The following is a 17,948-nucleotide window of genomic DNA, read 5'->3' on the forward strand; positions in this document are numbered from 1 at the left end:
GGCACTCTCTATTTTCTTTCAGAAACAACTTGCCATGTTGCCGAAAGTACAAACTTTCCTAAAAGGAGTTCTTCATATGCATATCCCGGCTCCGTGGGATCTCAATGTGGTTCTCTTTTCTACAATCGGACTGGTTTGAAACCTTACATAGGGTGGAGTTGAAATTTCTTACCGGGAAAACAGTGATGTTACTAGCATTGGCGTCTGCCAGACGTGTCTTTGAATTGGGGGCCTTATCCTGTAAGAGCCTTTATTTGATTTTTCATGAAGACAGGGCGGAACTCTGGACCCGACCTCAGTTTTTGCCAAAAGTGGTATCCGTGTTGTCTGACGCTTCCGTTGATCCAGAGTCCTTGGATGTGGTGAGGGCTCTGAAGATTTATGTCAAACGGATTGCTCGTCATCAGAAATCTGACTCGCTGTTTGTCCTTAATGATGCCACCAGGATTGGTCGTCCAGCTTCTAAGCAATCAATTGCTCGTTGGCTCAGGTTGACCATTCAACAGGCCTATACTTCGGCGGTTTTAGCTTTGCCAACGTCTGTTCAGGCCCACTCAACGATGTCTGTGGGCTCTTCTTGGGCGGCTGCCCGGGGAGGTCTCGGCCTTGCAGTTGTGCCGAGCTGCTACTTGGTCTGGTTCGAACACTTTCGTTAAGTTCGACACCTTGGCCAAGGATGACCTTCAGTTAGGTCAGGCGGTTTTACAGGTGTTTCGGCACTCTCCCACCCGTTTGTGAGCTTTGGGGCTTCCCCATGGTACTAAAGTACAGTTCCCCAGTATCCACTAGGACGTAAGAGAAAATAGGAATTTGATACCTAACGGTAATTCCTTTTCTCGTAGTCCGTAGTGTATACTGGGCGCCCGCCTCAGTGTTTCGATTCCTGCTTACCTGTGTAAGTGTTTGGTTGGCTCACCACTGCGGTCCCCTTTTGTTGTTCGGGTAGCTTTGCTATCCTTGTTCGGTTGGTGTTGCTATCCTCTGTTCAGGTTAGCGCCCTCCTTTTCGGTTATGGTTGTGTGTTGGCTTAGTGCCTCACCGCTGTTGTACCTCTTTTCTCTATCGTCCTAAGTGGATGCTGGGGTTCCTGAAAGGACCATGGGGAATAGCGGCTCCGCAGGAGACAGGGCACAAAAGTAAAGCTTTTACAGGTCAGGTGGTGTGTACTGGCTCCTCCCCCTATGACCCTCCTCCAGACTCCAGTTAGATTTTTGTGCCCGGCCGAGAAGGGTGCAATTCTAGGTGGCTCTCATAAAGAGCTGCTTAGAGAGTTTAGCTTAGGTTTTTTATTTTACAGTGATTCCTGCTGGCAACAGGATCACTGCAACGAGGGACAGAGGGGAGAAGAAGTGAACTCACCTGCGTGCAGGATGGATTGGCTTCTTGGCTACTGGACATGAAGCTCCAGAGGGACGATCACAGGTACAGCCTGGATGGTCACCGGAGCCACGCCGCCGGCCCCCTCACAGATGCTGAAGCAAGAAGAGGTCCAGAATCGGCGGCTGAAGACTCCTGCAGTCTTCTTAAGGTAGCGCACAGCACTGCAGCTGTGCGCCATTTTCCTCTCAGCACACTTCACACGGCAGTCACTGAGGGTGCAGGGCGCTGGGAGGGGGGCGCCCTGGGAGGCAAATGAAAACCTTTAAAAAGGCTAAAAATACCTCACATATAGCCCCAGAGGCTATATGGAGATATTTACCCCTGCCTAAATGTACTAAATAGCGGGAGACGAGCCCGCCGGAAAAGGGGCGGGGCCTATCTCCTCAGCACACGGCGCCATTTTCTGTCACAGCTCCGCTGGTCAGGAAGGCTCCCAGGTCTCTCCCCTGCACTGCACTACAGAAACAGGGTATAACAGAGAGGGGGGGCAAAATAAATGGCAATATATCAATATAAAAGCAGCTATAAGGGAGCACTTAATCATAAGGCTATCCCTGTCATATATAGCGCTTTTTGGTGTGTGCTGGCAGACTCTCCCTCTGTCTCCCCAAAGGGCTAGTGGGTCCTGTCTTCGTATAGAGCATTCCCTGTGTGTCTGCTGTGTGTCGGTACGTGTGTGTCGACATGTATGAGGACGTTATTGGTGTGGAGGCGGAGCAATTGCCAAATATGAGGATGTCACCTCCTAGGGGGTCGACACCAGAATGGATGCCTTTATTTGTGGAATTACGGGATAGCGTCAACTCGCTTAAGCAGTCGTTTGCCGACATGAGGCGGCCGGACACTCAATTAGTGCCTGTCCAGGCGCCTCAAACACCGTCAGGGGCTGTAAAACGCCCCTTGCCTCAGTCGGTCGACACAGACCCAGACACAGGCACTGATTCCGGTGGTGAAGGTGACGAATCAACCGTATTTTCCAGTAGGGCCACACGTTATATGATTTTGGCAATAAAGGAGATGTTACATTTAGCTGATACTACAGGTACCACTAAACAGGGTATTATGTGGGGTGTGAAAAAACTACCAGTAGTTTTTACCGAATCAGAAGAATTAAATGACGTGTGTGATGAAGCGTGGGGTGCCCCGATAAAAAACTGCTAATTTCAAAGAAGTTATTGGCTTTATACCCTTTCCCGCCAGAGGTTAGGGAGCGCTGGGAAACACCTCCTAGGGTGGACAAAGCGCTAACACGCTTATCAAAACAAGTGGCGTTACCCTCTCCTGAGACGGCCGCACTTAAAGATCCATCAGATAGGAGGATGGAAAATATCCAAAAAGGTATATACACACATGCAGGTGTTATACTACGACCAGCTATTGCGACTGCCTGGATGTGCAGTGCTGGGGTAGTTTGGTCAGAGTCCCTGATCGAAAATATTGATACCCTGGACGGGGACAATATTTTACTGTCGTTAGAACAAATAAAGGATGCATTTCTTTATATGCGTGATGCACAGAGAGATATCTGCACACTGGCATCACGGGTAAGTGCTATGTCCATTTCGGCCAGAAGAGCTTTATGGACACGACAGTGGACAGGCGATGCGTAGAGGAGTTATTTGGGGTCGGTCTATCGGATTTGGTGGCCACGGCTACGGCCGGGAAATCCACCTTTCTACCTCAAGTCACTCCCCAACAGAAAAAGGCACCGACTTTTCAACCGCAGCCTTTTCGTTCCTTTAAAAATAAGAGAGCAAAGGGCTATTCATATCTGCCACGAGGCAGAGGACGAGGGAAGAGACAGCAACAGGCAGCTCCTTCCCAGGAACAGAAGCCCTCCCCGGCTTCTACAAAAGCCTCAGCATGACGCTGGGGCTTCGCAAGCGGACTTGGGGGCGGTAGGCGGTCGTCTCAAAAATTACAGCGCGCAGTGGGCTCACTCGCAGGTAAATCCCTGGATCCTGCAGATAATATCTCAGGGGTACAGGTTGAAATTAGAGACAGAGCCACCTCGCCGTTTCCTGAAGTCGGCTTTACCAACGTCCCCCTCAGAAAGGGAGACGGTTTTGGAAGCCATTCACAAGCTGTATTCTCAGCAGGTGATAGTCAAGGTACCTCTTCTACAACAAGGGAAGGGGTATTATTCCACTCTTTTTGTGGTACCGAAGCCGGATGGCTCGGTAAGGCCTATTCTAAATCTGAAGTCCTTGAACCTGTACATAAAGAAGTTCAAGTTCAAGATGGAGTCACTCAGAGCAGTGATAGCGAACCTGGAAGAAGGGGACTTTATGGTATCCTTGGACATCAAGGATGCGTATCTCCACGTTCCAATTACCCCTCACACCAGGGGTACCTCAGGTTCGTTGTACAAAACTGTCACTATCAGTTTCAGACGCTGCCGTTTGGTTTGTCCACGGCACCTCGGGTCTTTACAAAGGTAATGGCCGAGATAATATTTCTTCTTCGAAGAAAAGGCGTATTAATTATCCCATACTTGGACGATCTCCTAATAAGGACAAGGTCCAGAGAACAGCTAGAGATGGGTTTAGCACTATCTCAAGAGGTGCTAAAGCAGCACGGATGGATTCTGAATATTCCAAAATCCCAATTAATGCCGACAACTCGTCTGCTGTTCCTGGGGATGATTCTGGACACAGTTCAGAAAAAGGTTTTTCTTCCCGAAGAAAAAGCCAAGGAGTTATCTGACCTGGTCAGGAACCTCCTAAAACCAGGAAAGGTGTCTGTACATCAATGCACAAGAGTCCTGGGAAAAAAAAATGGTAGCTTCTTACGAAGCAATCCCTTTCGGCAGATTCCATGCAAAGGGATCTGTTGGACAAATGGTCAGGGTCGCATCTTCAGATGCACCTGCGGATAACCCTGTCGCCGAGGACAAGGGTATCCCTTCTGTGGTGGTTGCAGGAGGCTCATCTATTGGAGGGCCGCAGATTCGGCATGCAGGATTGGATCCTGGTGACCACGGATGCCAGCCTGAGAGGCTGGGGAGCAGTCACACAGGGAAGAAATTTCCAGGGAGTGTGGTCGAGCCTGAAAAAGTCTCTTCACATAAGCATTCTGGAACTAAGAGCAATCTACAATGCTCTAAGCCAGGCGGAACCTCTGCTTCAAGGAAGACCGGTGTTGATCCAGTCGGACAACATCACGGCAGTCGCCCATGTAAACAGACAGGGCGGCACAAGAAACAGAATGGCAGAAGCTGCCAGGATCCTTCGCTGGGCGGAGAATCACGTGATAGCATTGTCAGCAGTATTCATCCCGGGCGTGGACAACTGGGAAGCAGACTTCCTCAGCAGACACGACCTTCACCCGGGAGAGTGGGTACTTCATCCAGAAGTTTTCCACATGCTATTAAACCGTTGGGTAAAACCAATGGTGGACATGATGGCGTCTCGCCTCAACAAGACACTGGACAGTTATTGCGCCAGGTCAAGAGATCCGCAGGCAATAGCTGTGGACGCGTTGGTAACACCTTGGGTGTACCAGTCCGTATATGTGTTTCCTCCTCTGCCTCTCATACCAAAGGTATTGAGGATTATACGGCAAAGAGGAGTAAGACTAGTGGCTCCGGATTGGCCAAGAAGGACTTGGTACCCGGAACTTCAAGAGATGGTCACGGACGATCCGTGGCCTCTACTTCTGAGAAGGGACCTGCTTCAGCAGGGTCCTTGTCTTTTTCAAGACTTACCGCGGCTGCGTTTGACGGCATGGCGTTTGAATGCCAGATCCTAAAAGGAAAAGGCATTCCAGAAGAAGTCATTCCTACCTTGATAAAGGCAAGGAAGGAAGTCACCGCGAAGCATTATCGCCGTATTTGGCGAAAATATGTTGCGTGGTGCGAGCAGCGGAGTGCTCCGATGGAGGAATTTCAACTGGGTCGTTTTCCTACATTTCCTGCAATCAGGATTGTCTATGGGTCTCAAATTGGGATCTATTAAGGTTCAAATTTCGGCCCTATCAATATTCTTCCAAAAAGAATTGGCCTCAGTCCCTGAGGTCCAGATTTTTATCAAAGGAGTACTGCATATACAGCCTCCTGTGGTGCCTAAGGTGGCACCGTGGGATCTAAATGTAGTTTTAGATTTCCTCAAATCCAATTGGTTTGAACCACTAAAGAATGTGGATTTGAAATATCTCACATGGAAAGTGACTATGTTACTGGCCCTGGCTTCGGCCGGGAGAGTATCTGAACTGGCGGCTTTGTTTTATAAAAGCCCTTATTTAATTTTCCATTCGACATAGGGCAGAGCTGCGGACGCGTCCGCATTTTCTCCCTAAGGTGGTATCAGCGTTTCACCTGAACCAGCCTATTGTAGTGCCTGCGGCTACAGACGACTTGAAGGACTCCAAGTTGTTGGACGTTGTCAGAGCCTTAAAAATATACATTTAAAGGACGGCTGGAGTCAGAAAATCTGACTCGCTGTTTATACTGTATGCACCCAACAAGTTGGGTGCACCTGCTTCTAAGCAGTCGATTGCTCGTTGGATTTGTAACAAAATTCAACTTGTACATTCTGTGGCAGGCCTGCCACAGCCTAAATCTGTTAAGGCCCATTCCGCAAGGAAGGTGGGCTCATCTTGGGCGGCTGCCCGAGGGGTCTCGGCATTACAACTCTGCCGAGCAGCTACGTGGTCAGGGGAGAACACGTTTGTAAATTTTTACAAATTTGATACCCTGGCAAAGGAGGACCTGGAGTTCTCTCATTCGGTGCTGCAGAGTCATCCGCACTCTCCCGCCCGTTTGGGAGCTTTGGTATAATCCCCATGGTCCTTTCAGGAACCCCAGCATCCACTTAGGACGATAGAGAAAATAAGAATTTACTTACCGATAATTCTATTTCTCGGAGTCCGTAGTGGATGCTGGGCGCCCATCCCAAGTGCGGATTATCTGCAATACTTGTACATAGTTATTGTTAACTAATTCGGGTTATTGTTTAGGAAGCCATCTTTCAGAGGCTCCTCTGTTATCATACTGTTAACTGGGTTTAGATCACAAGTTGTACGGTGTGATTGGTGTGGCTGGTATGAGTCTTACCCGGGATTCAAAATCCTCCCTTATTGTGTACGCTCGTCCGGGCACAGTACCTAACTGGAGTCTGGAGGAGGGTCATAGGGGGAGGAGCCAGTACACACCACCTGACCTGTAAAAGCTTTACTTTTGTGCCCTGTCTCCTGCGGAGCCGCTATTCCCCATGGTCCTTTCAGGAACCCCAGCATCCACTACGGACTCCGAGAAATAGAATTATCGGTAAGTAAATTCTTATTTTCTTCTCTCGTGGTATGTCCGTCTCCTCGGGCACAGTTTCCTAGAGTCTGGTAGGAGGGGCATAGAGGGGAGGAGCCAGCACACACATACACACACTAAAGGGTTTAACGTGCCAGGCTCCAGTGGACCCGATCTATAACCCATGGTACTAAAGTACAAGACCCCAGTGTCCACTACGGACTACGAGAAAAGGAATTACCGGTAGGTATCAAATTCCTATTTTCTGATGGTTCCATATTTAATGTTCTATAGTTAATGGTTTTCACAGTAGTCTCTATCCTAGACATGTATAACCCAGGTGTTGTGGAACCATACATGCCAGCATGCTTTGGAAGTCTGCTTTCTCTGTCTCACTGGACGGTGTCTGTTGCAGGAGCTGGGCGCTGTGTCTCTGGACGGCTACTTCCACCTGTGGAAAGCGGAACACACATTAGCCAAGGTATCTGCCGAGTGCGTATTTTCCTCCTGTACAATCTGAGTGCCAGGCGCAGCCGCCAACACCTTTTTTTTTTTTTTTTTTCTTCTTTGTTTCTCTCGCATTGCCGTAACGTTCCCCAATTATGCCTGGTTTGGTCCAGATAATTGCTCTGAAACTAGGGCTCTTATGGGCTTTTAGCGCTGTAGTCATTCCAGACAGATGTTCCAGCCAGATTGATGTTATTCTGTGGAGATGTATATGTATTAATTTATGGGACAAATGATCAAATAGAATGCAGTGCGTAGTGAGGGCCTAATTCAGATCTGATCACAGCAGCAAATTTGTTAGCAGTTGGGCAAAACCATGTGCACTGCAGGTGGGGCAGATATAACATGTGCAGAGAGCGTTAGATTTGGGTGGGGTGTGTTCAATCTGAAATCTAAATTGCAGTGTAAAAATAAAGCAGCCAGTATTTACCCTGCACAGAAACAATATAATCTACCCAAATCTAACTCTCTCTGCACATGTTACATCTGCCCCCCCTGCAGTGTACATGGTTTTACCCAACTGCTAACAAATTTGCTGCTGCGATCAGATCTGAATTACCCCCTAAGTCAGTAACGGGATACGGAGAATAACGACAGGAAGTTCTGCCTCCCGTTAGGCTGTAAGTCCACTCCCCGACTGATCTTCCTGTTTCTCCCCGTGTACAGCTGCTCTCCACCAAGTTACCGTACTGCAGGGAGAACGTGTGCCTGGCCTACGGCCTGGAGTGGTCCGTGTACGCCGTGGGGTCGCAGGCTCACGTTTCTTTCCTGGACCCGAGGCAACCACCCCAGAATGTCCGGTCCGTGTACTGTCGGGAGCAAGGCAGCGGTGAGTCCAATCTGACATTATTCAGAGCCGAGGTTTGTACCTGAGGTTACGGTTTCTTTTTTTAGTCTGTAGATGAATTGCTTTTCTGGGGCAAACTACACCGAGCTGCATTGTACACATACTGGCATGTGCACAGGATTTACTGTACTGCATGTGCATACTACAGGGAAGATGGGACCAGGCTGCATGCTATGGTGACGCTGTGGTGTCTCTGCTCCCCGCTTCCCTATTGCGGTCATGTTTCCGTTCTGCTGAGAGCAGAGATTCTCTTTGCTGTTTTGTCATCTCCTTACTTATAACTAAATCTGCCCCGCTTATCGCTTGCTGACTGCAGCCACGTTATAATGTCTGTATCTTACACTGGTCTGGAACAGTGCAAAACCTGGTGTCCGTATAGGACATGGGTCTGCATCCTGCGGCTCTCCAGCTGCTGTGGAACTGCACATCCCAGCATGCCCTCTCTCAGTTTTAGCATGCTTTCAAAGCAAAACTCTGGCATGGCATGCTGGGACCTAGACCGATGGTATATGGGTCTAGGTCAAGGAGGTTCTCCATATCTGAGGGTGGTCTGGCTGTTCACGTATTGTGCTCCTAGCTTTATTTCAGCATATCATTGTGTCCGTGGGTTCACGTGAAGGGCTCCGACAGCTGTGATTGGATACAATTGTGTTGGCCGGCAATGCTTGCATGAGTCTTCTGCAGTTACTTAGAATGTAAGCTCTCATGAGCAGGGCCCTCTTCCCTCATGTGCTTATCCTTTGTCTTACTTTAATAATCCTCAACCGCCCAAATCCCGCAGTTTTTTGGCCACCTGGAATTTATCTCTGTCGTTTACTGGTGTAGTTATGCTTAGTTACCCTGTACTTGTCCTAAATTGTCATCAACTGTAAGTCACTGTTTTCCTGTTTTGATTATGTGCATATGTACTCTGTAATTGGGCGCTGCGGAACCCTTGTGGCGCCATATAAATAAAGGAGGATGATGATGATGATAATAATAATACTACTCATTATCAAATTGTTGATTAGGGGTGATGTGTTTTTTCCCATGGGAGATGCTGAACGTGCCCCTATAGTCTGCAAATGCATGTAACATTCTGTAGGTATATCTTAATTGCAATGTATACATTTGCCAGGAACCTATCTGTAAGCACACCTCTATTCTCTAGGGGTCAGGGATGTTTCTCATTGTAAATGGTCCAGGCAACAATATGGCAGCCTGCGCTGTTCACAGACACTAGATGAACGTGCTCCGTTAGCCTCGTGTGTGACTAATAGCTGTGTGTGTTTCCAGGCATTCGCTCCGTCAGCTTCTATGAGCATATAATCACTGTGGGGACAGGACAGGGCTCCCTCTTGTTTTATGACATCCGGGCTCAGAAGTTTTTGGATGATTCCACCAGTAACTTCCAAACTTCCAAGTCCAAAGGCGAGATGGTAAAACTGAGCACCGGGAAAGGCTGGCTGGTGAGTATGGACATTTGCTGTGTTTATGGTCCGTTCAATGTGCCCCCCTGGTGTGTTCTCCATATAAATGTGCATTAACGTATTCCATTGCATGAAACCCTCGCTATTGCACCAGTTGTGGGACCAAATGTAGTAGGGTCCGAGTTTGTAATATGTGCAAGTTTGGCGCTAAACTCGCACATTTTTTTGAACACGCACAATGTAATAGGATGCAAGAACACGCAAGCGCGCATGTTTCCTGCAACTCGCACAGACCAGATTCGCATCCATATGTTTTATCCTTGCACGCATAAAACTCGGGCAGTGTAATAGGGTGCGAGTAAACATTGCCAACAAAACAGGCCTGCTTCTGGCTGGCAAGTTTGAGAGAAGCATGCACAGATCAGCGAGATCCGTGCATGCTTCCGTCAGGAAAAGTTAATGGGGAAAAAAAGACTAGCTGTCTTCCCCCCCCCCCCCCCCCCCCTTTTCCTCAAAGCATAACCAGTCCTGGTTGAAAAAAATACAGGGGGGAAATTTCTGCCGTTCCCCCTGTATTTTAACAACCAGCTCCGGCCTCTTGGATCCCTGTAGGTCCCACCTGTTAAATAGATATTAGAATAAAGGCAAGACATGCACACAGTAGAAGAAGGTACAAGTTTAATATAGCATACATGCACACTCACACATACTTACCTACAATCCTCCGTTTCCCTTTGGTCCTCTTCTCCAGTTGAAATCACTGGTAGCTGTAAAACAAAAAAAACTCACATACTCGCAAATTCCAGTGTAGACCTGTCCTCTTTGTTCCAAAGTAGGCATCCCAGGGGTTAAAAATCTAAAACCTAAACCAACGGACCTGTAGAAGTGCATGTGTCATCGCATACACTTCCACTATGCGAATGACTGGGCTTCAGGGGACTCCTGTCACTAGGACACAAGTTGAGCCAATTACGTCGGAGCTCCTGAGTAGCTCTGCGGTTATTAGCCCTGTGCGGCTGCGCTGTCAGTCAAAGGTTCCGGCTTAGGCTGCAATGCAGTGAAATCTGCATTGTAGCCTATGATGTGAAACCGCTACCTTGTGATTGACCTCTGTTAACGTAGTGCGGTTCCCCGTCACAGGCTACAGTGCAGATTTCTCTCCTTTTGTAGCCTATCCTGGAAACATTGTTTATACCAGGACCGGCTCACAGAGCCCAGGGCTGATTATGGGGAGGGGAACAAATGTTACAAGTGCAGTAATCTTTGCTAATGCTACATTTAATGAAATACTTGATTTTTTTTTTATATTATATTGTTTCTCCTTCATCCACTAGGGGCCACTGGAGCGCAGTTACAATGGGGAAATAGTAGGCAGTAATTGGGAGCTGGCACTTTAAAATTCTAATACTGTGGCTAGCTCCTCCCCTACTATCTCCCCTCCAAGCCAGTCTTAGTTAGTGCCCGAGGGAGCTGGTTCACTCGGGTTTTGGCTGAAGAATATTTTCTTTTTTCTTTATTATTTTTAATTTTCTTTCTTACACACACAGACTGGCAGCTCTGCCACTGCCAGTCTGCACCGCGGGAGCTGCCGGCGGGGTCCCATCGCAGCTGCGTGCGGCTCGGGATGGGCCCCGGCTGAGGGAGACACTGAGCTCTCCTGAGCTGGCCGGACATGCGGCGCGTGTCGGGCCGCTCCACCAGCAGAAGATTCCGGCAGCATGGCAGCGGTGAGTATCAGTGGGCGGACACCGCGGCGTGTGTCGGGGTCACTCCACCACAGAAAAGGTGAGTGTGTGCTTCCTCCACCCCCCCCACCCCCTCCTCTTCCCACCAGGCTCTCTGCAGTGTTGGGATCACAGGGTGGCAGGGGGGTTTGAATAACGTTACAGGGGTTAATTTTATTTATTTATTTGTGAGACCCTTCTCTGCCTGTTAAACTTTTGTTACCACACGCGCTCGCCCCCCCGCCCGCTTTCCCCCTCTCCGCTCAAATCCCCGACAGCGTGGCTCACAAAGCCGCTACGGGGATCCGGCAAAAGGCGCAAAGCAACTTTGAATTTGGCGCCTTTGCGGAGGGGGGCGGAGCTTAGTTCCGCTCTGCACCGCCGGAAGTAGCGCGCGCTCGCGGCCATTCCCTTTCAGCAGTGCGGGACGGAGGAGCGCCACGGAGCACAGTGAGGCTGTTACAGTGGGGAAGGGGGGCACCTATATCTTACTTACAGCCTGTCACTGCACAGTATCGTGCAGGATAGATTAGGCTGCTGTGGCTGCATTTTTCCTCAACTCACAGAGGTTATGTCCCTGCTGACTGGGGAACTTAAAGCCTCTCTGGAAGATAGGGAGGCGGCCCGGTTCCGACAGCTTGTCCAGGTACCGGAGCCAGAACCTGCATGGGCTGTCTCATTGGCAAAGTCAGTGGAAGGGCTTTCTAGGGCTGTGATCCCTTCCCAAGCCCCGTCCTTTAGCCCCCCTCAACAGGCTTCTAAAAAGAGATTGCTAGCCTCTGTGTTGCAGGACTTTGACGATGATATGCCTCAATTATATGAGGCGGGGTTAGATTTACAGGATATACAGGATGTAGATATACAGGATACTGATGACGATCAGGTATACGGGGACTCTGAACCAGTAGCTCAGGGTATAGAGGCTCTTATTACTGCTATTCACTCAGTATTACAGGTGGAGGAGACGAAGCAGGACGCCTTACGCCCTTCAAGGTTTGGCACCAACCAATGCCTGCCGGTGGCCTTTCCAGTTTTCGGAGGAGCTGGATGCGCTCATAACGGCAGCCTTGAAACATCCAGATGCAAACTTTCAGGTATCAAGAAAACTGTTGTATTCCCATCCTTTTCCCGCAGATAGCAGGACACGTTATGAGACCTCTCCGATTGTGTATCCTTCGGTATCTCATCTGTCCAAAAAGACGGTCCTACCGGTTCCTGGTGCAACTTCGCTTAAGGAGGCGTCAGATAGGAAGTTGGAATCTACTTTAAAGAATATTTACTCTGCGGCAGGGGTATTACATCGCCCGGCGCAGGTAGGTTGTTGGGTCAACAAGGCGATCGAAGCTTGGGCGGAGCATTTGTCCTGTGGAATTCGTGACTATTTGCCGGCGGATCAATTGATAGAGTTGGCGGAACACATCCGTGAATCAGCCCTTTATCTTTGTGAAGCGTCCAAGGACATAGGTATTCTCGGAGCTAGAATTTCCGCTTTAGCAATTGCGGCCTGCAGAGCTCTCTGGCTCCGGCAGTGGCAGGCGGATACGGAATCCAAAAGGGCGGCAGAAGCGTTGCCCTTTACGGGTGAATTTCTGTTTGGTAAGGATCTGGATGCCTGGATCTCTATGGCCACCGGGGGTAGGTCGGCTTATCTTCCTTCTGCTGCTCCAGCCGCTCGCAGGCCATATAGGGGTCCCTCTTTTCGATCCTTTCGTGCCCCTTCCAGGTTTTGAGGCCAGGCCAGAGGTGGAGCTTCTACCTTCCGTGGCCATAGAGGTAGAGGCGGCGGCAGGGGTAGAGGTTCCGCAGCCTCAGCCCAGTCAGACGTTAAGTCCTCTACCACTACCACCGCATGACGGGCTTCCCTCCCACCTGGGAGATCACAGGGTGGGAGCTCGTCTGTGGTATTTCAAGGAGGTCTGGATACAGTCCTGCCCAGACGCTTGGGTCCGGGATCTAATCATTTGCGGTTACAAGCTCGATTTTCAGGAACAACCGCCCCAGCGTTTTTTTTACCACGGGTTTGCCAGTTTCCGACAACCGGGGAGTTGCCTTACAGGCAGCGGTCCAGAAGCTTCTTTCAGCAAGGGTAGTGATCCCTGTTCCCGCTCATCATCGGAAATAGGGCTATTACTCAAGCCTGTTTCTAGTACCGAAGCCGGACGGCTCGGTCAGGCCAATCCTGAACTTGAAAGATCTCAATCCGTATTTGAAGGTATTCAAGTTCAAGATGGAGTCCCTCCAGTCTGTTATTGCGGGGTTGGAAAAAAACGAGTTTCTGGCATCCTTAGACATCAAGGATGCATACTTACATGTTCCCATTTGGCCTCCTCATCAGGCTTTTCTCCGGTTCGCAATACAGGACGCTCATTTACGGTTCCAGGCCCTTCCTTTCGGTCTCTCTTCAGCTCCCAGAGTGTTCACAAAGGTCATGGCGGTCATGATGGCCCTACTTCGGAAGCAGGGTATGACAATTGTTCCCTATCTGGACAATCTGCTAATAAAAGCAGGCTCAGCAGAACGTTTACTTCAGAATATCCGGATGGCACAGGACCTTCTGATTCGATACGGGTGGATCCTGAATTTCCCGAAGTCTCACTTATGCCCCTCACAACGGGTATTGTTTCTGGGGATGATTCTCGACACGGTCCGTCAGAGGGTTTTCCTTCCGCAGGACAAGATTCTGTTTCTGCAGACACTGGTAAGATTGGTTCTTCAACACCGTCGGGTGTCAGTGTATCTGTGCATTCGCCTTCTGGGAAAGATGGTAGCAGCGTTCGAAGCTCTTCGGTACGGTCGCTTCCACTCTGGACCGTTTCAGCTGTTGGAAGGAAGACGGTTCGGTATATGGGATTGGACTCTCCTCACCACGGATGCCAGTCTGCAAGGCTGGTGGGCAGTGACCCTGGAACATCGGTTTCAGGGACGCTGGTCAATCCACGAATCCGCTCTCCCCATAAACATTCTCGAACTAAGGGCGGTGTACAATGCCCTGCTTCAGGCACATCACCTACTGCGCGGTCGAGCGGTCAGAGTTCAGTCCGACAACGCCACGACGGTAGCGTACATCAACCGTCAGGGTGGCACTCGCAGCCGCGTGGCGATGAGCGAGGTCACCAACATCCTTCTCTGGGCGGAGAAGTATGCTCTGTCCTTCTCGGCGATATTCATTCCGGGAGTGGACAATTAGGAAGCCGATTATCTAAGCCGCCAGGACATGCACCCGGGAGAGTGGTCACTACATCCCCAGGTGTTTTGGCAACTGGTACGCCGGTGGGGAAAACCACAGATCGACCTCATGGCTTCCCGCCGGAACCATCAGTTGCCTCTTTATTACTCTGGGACAAGGGACCCGGCGGCGGCGGGCGTGGATGCCCTCACGGCTCCTTGGAATTTCCGGTTCGTTTACCTCTTTCCTCCTTTCACGCTGTTGCCGTGGGTTATGCAACGCATCAAGAGAGAAGACGCTCTGGTCCTCCTGGTGGCTCCGGATTGGCCACGCAGGGTTTGGTACTCCACCCTACACCTGTTGTCAGTGGCAGAGCCTTGGCCCCTGCCACTACGAGACGATCTTCTACAACAGGGTCCTTTTCTTTATCCAGACTTACGCAGGCTACGTTTGACGGCGTGGCTGTTGAGAAAGCCATCTTGAAAAGGAAGGGGATTCCTCGTACAGTTATCCCTACTATGCTTCGGGCTAGAAAGTCAGTCACATCTTCTCACTACTACCGCATTTGGCAGGCTTATGTAGCCTGGTGTGAACGTCGAGAATTTTCTCCTTCCGTGTTTAGCTTAGCCCGTCTTCTCCGTTTTTTGCAGTCGGGTTTTTCAGCAGGCCTTAGACTGGGTTCACTAAAGGTGCAGGTCACTGCTCTTTCGGTGTTCTTCCAGAAAAAGCCTTGCCGCCTGAGGTTCAGACTTTCTTTCAAGGGGTTCTTCGAATACAGCCTCCCTTCCGCCCTCCGACAGCGCCATGGGACCTCAGTCTGGTTCTTTCTTTTCTGCAGTCTTCATTGTTTGAGCCCCTGGAATCAGTAGAGATAAAATATCTCACCTGGAAGGTGGTTCTTCTCCTGGTGCTGGCTTCAGCTAGACGGGTGTCGGAACTTGGGGCTCTCTCTTGTAGGTCTCCTTACCTGGTGTTTCATGCGGATAGGGCCGAGCTTTGTACTCGTATGTCTTTTCTACCTAAGGTGGTGTCTGATTTTCACATCAATCAGCCGCTTGTGGTCCCGGCCCTCTCGGGGGACTCTCCGGATTCGAGATCATTGGACGTTGTCAGGGCGCTCAAGATCTATGTGGATAGGACTTCAGCTATTCGGAAGTCAGATTCCTTATTTGTTCTCTATGATGCTGCTCGCCGTGGTTGGCCGGCTTCTAAGCAGACCTTGTCTCGATGGATTCAACTGACCATCAAACAAGCTTATTTGGCAGCTTCTCGGGAACCTCCATCTTCCATTTCAGCGCACTCCACGCGCTCTGTGGGACCTTCGTGGGCGGCTGCCCGTGGGGTCTCCATGACTACTTTATGTCGGGCGGCTACTTGGTCGGGCCGTCATACGTTTGTCAAATTCTACAAGTTTGACACTTTTGCGACCTCTGCATCTCAGTTTGGCCGAGCGGTTTTACAGGACTCTCAGCGCTCTCCCACCCGTTTTGGGAGCTCTGGGACGTCCCCATTGTAACTGCGCTCCAGTGGCCCCTAGTGGATGAAGGAGAAATCAGGATTTTGGTACTTACCGATAAATCCCTTTCTCCGATTCCACAGGGGCCACTGGACGCCCGCCCAGCGCTGTTTCCTCCTTGTTTTTTGCTTAACGGTTTGCAGATCAATATATGACTGCTTGTTGAGTTCAGGTTAGCCTGTTTTTTGTTAGGTTCTGTTCCAGGTTTGGTTTGTGTTATCCTGGTTTACAGGGCGTCATTAACCTCCTCTACCTTTAAGGTTTGTTTATTACAGCTCTCCTCGGGCACAGTTTTACGTAGACTGGCTTGGAGGGGAGATAGTAGGGGAGGAGCTAGCCACAGTATTAGAGTTTTAAAGTGCCAGCTCCCAATTACTGCCTACTATTTCCCCATTGTAACTACGCTCCAGTGGCCCCTGTGGATTCGGAGAAAGGGATTTATCGGTAAGTACCAAAATCCTGTTTTTTTTAAATACCTTTCAGAGGAATGCCTAGTTTGTACTTAAATCACGTGTCAGTAAAGGTCCATACGCACTTAACAATAAAATGAGCGACGTCGCTCATTTTCCCCCTCCTTGAGCGACGTCGCTCACTTTATCGTTAAGTGTGTCTGCCGCCAGCGACGACTGATGCGCGGCCCCGCGGGGATCGGCAACGATCGTCCCTGTCGGTAGGGCATGCATGAAGGATGTGGACTATTTATTTATTTATTTATTTATTTTATTGTTGGTTGTTATCCAGAAGCCTGTCTCTCTCCTGTTGCGACTGGCGGTGCAGTAACTGTGCGGTTTCCCCCTCCCCTCAGAATCACAACGACATGTGGCGAAACTACTTCTCCGACATCGACTGCTGCCCAAACGCTGTTTACACCCACTGTTACGACTCATCCGGAACAAAGCTGTTCGTGGCAGGCGGTCCTCTGCCGACGGGTCTCCACGGAAACTACGCCGGGCTCTGGAGCTAGGAGAAGCCGCCCGAGGGAGCGAGAGAGATGGGTGCCCGTCGTTAACCCCTTCCCTCCCAGAGGGTGTACATCAGTGTGTGTAATACATCGTCAGGCCCTCTGGCAGACAGTGGTTTATATAACCCGAGTCTTTCCTTGTTTTTTGTTTTATCTGTAAGAGAGAGAAAAGGCGCTTTATTCAGAGGTGCTCAAAGGCCAGCCGCATCTTAAAGAACTATTGGAGCTTTCACATAATTACAACTTCTCTTCTCAGAAGTTAATTTTACTCTTTAGATTGGACGTGTTCCCACAAACTGTCATCGTCCAGGATTCCTTCCTCCCCCAAAGTGCAGTCTCGCTTTTCCTGCACTACTAATCACTGAGAAATCCGCCTGCCGAGGAGAAAGCCGGTTGTGGGACATGGGAGGACAGCCGCGATTGCCATTCCGGAGACCCGGAGTACTGTATATCCCAATAATCATGTCCTGCAATAGACATTTGCTTCCTGGTATTTGCCACTGGCTCTTGAGCTTATACACGGGACATCATGAGTATCGACGCACATTCCAGCCACGAGAACCGGGCTGCGACGACTTACCTGTGCGCGCTCCCGTTTAGTGGGACTGCAGCTCACAAGCGTGGCCAGAACCTGTAATTAGCTGTGGACAGATACGTGTAACATTTGGTGGAATGGTCCAGGTTTTCTGTGAAAATCTGGGGGGATATTATAATGTATGTGTGTGCGTGCGAATGTATGCGTGATGATGTGTGTGTCAAGTACATAACATTTAAATTACTTGGAGTGAAGAATTGTGTCATTAACATTTATTGTTAATACGGCTCTTTGTTCATTAGGTTCAATTTTATCATCCTTTTTTTTTTTTCTAAATGTAAAGGATTCTAAAAACAGAAAATGTATATTGAGAGAATGAAATCAATAAATTGTAAAAGAAACGTGCTAAATTGTATTGATTTCCTTGCGCATATATTGGCAAGCTGCTCAATCAGATTGTGATGTCACTCACGTGCTAAAAGGGAGGGGTAATTCTGTGTAAGAAAAAACAATTTATGTTCCCTAATGCACACTGAGTGAAAAATAATACTACATAATAATCAGATAATACGGAGATCTTAGTTGCGTATATCTGCAGATATGGGGTTAAGCCCCCAGGCCGATCGGCAAGGCGTCTCCGTCACTGTGAGTCCCTAATACT

The 17,948-nt window shown here is 49.5% G+C and overlaps 1 protein-coding gene across 2 annotated transcripts in view; it reads left to right on the top strand.

Annotated features, from left to right (window-relative positions):
• The window catches only part of DCAF12 (DDB1 and CUL4 associated factor 12), a 48,632-nt gene extending 30,944 nt beyond the window's left edge, over window positions 1-17,688 (top strand). For both annotated transcript variants that reach the window (XM_063957836.1, XM_063957845.1), the window contains exons 6-9: window positions 7,038-7,103; window positions 7,796-7,958; window positions 9,252-9,424; window positions 16,597-17,688. In XM_063957836.1, the coding sequence (XP_063813906.1) occupies window positions 7,038-7,103; window positions 7,796-7,958; window positions 9,252-9,424; window positions 16,597-16,755 (561 nt within the window). In that variant the 3' untranslated portion in view covers window positions 16,756-17,688. The remainder of the gene's footprint in view (window positions 1-7,037; window positions 7,104-7,795; window positions 7,959-9,251; window positions 9,425-16,596) is intronic.
• Window positions 17,689-17,948: the final 260 nt, after the last annotated feature.

This window comes from Pseudophryne corroboree, chromosome 1, assembly GCF_028390025.1.
Source record: "Pseudophryne corroboree isolate aPseCor3 chromosome 1, aPseCor3.hap2, whole genome shotgun sequence".
Taxonomy (NCBI): Eukaryota; Metazoa; Chordata; class Amphibia; order Anura; family Myobatrachidae; genus Pseudophryne; species Pseudophryne corroboree.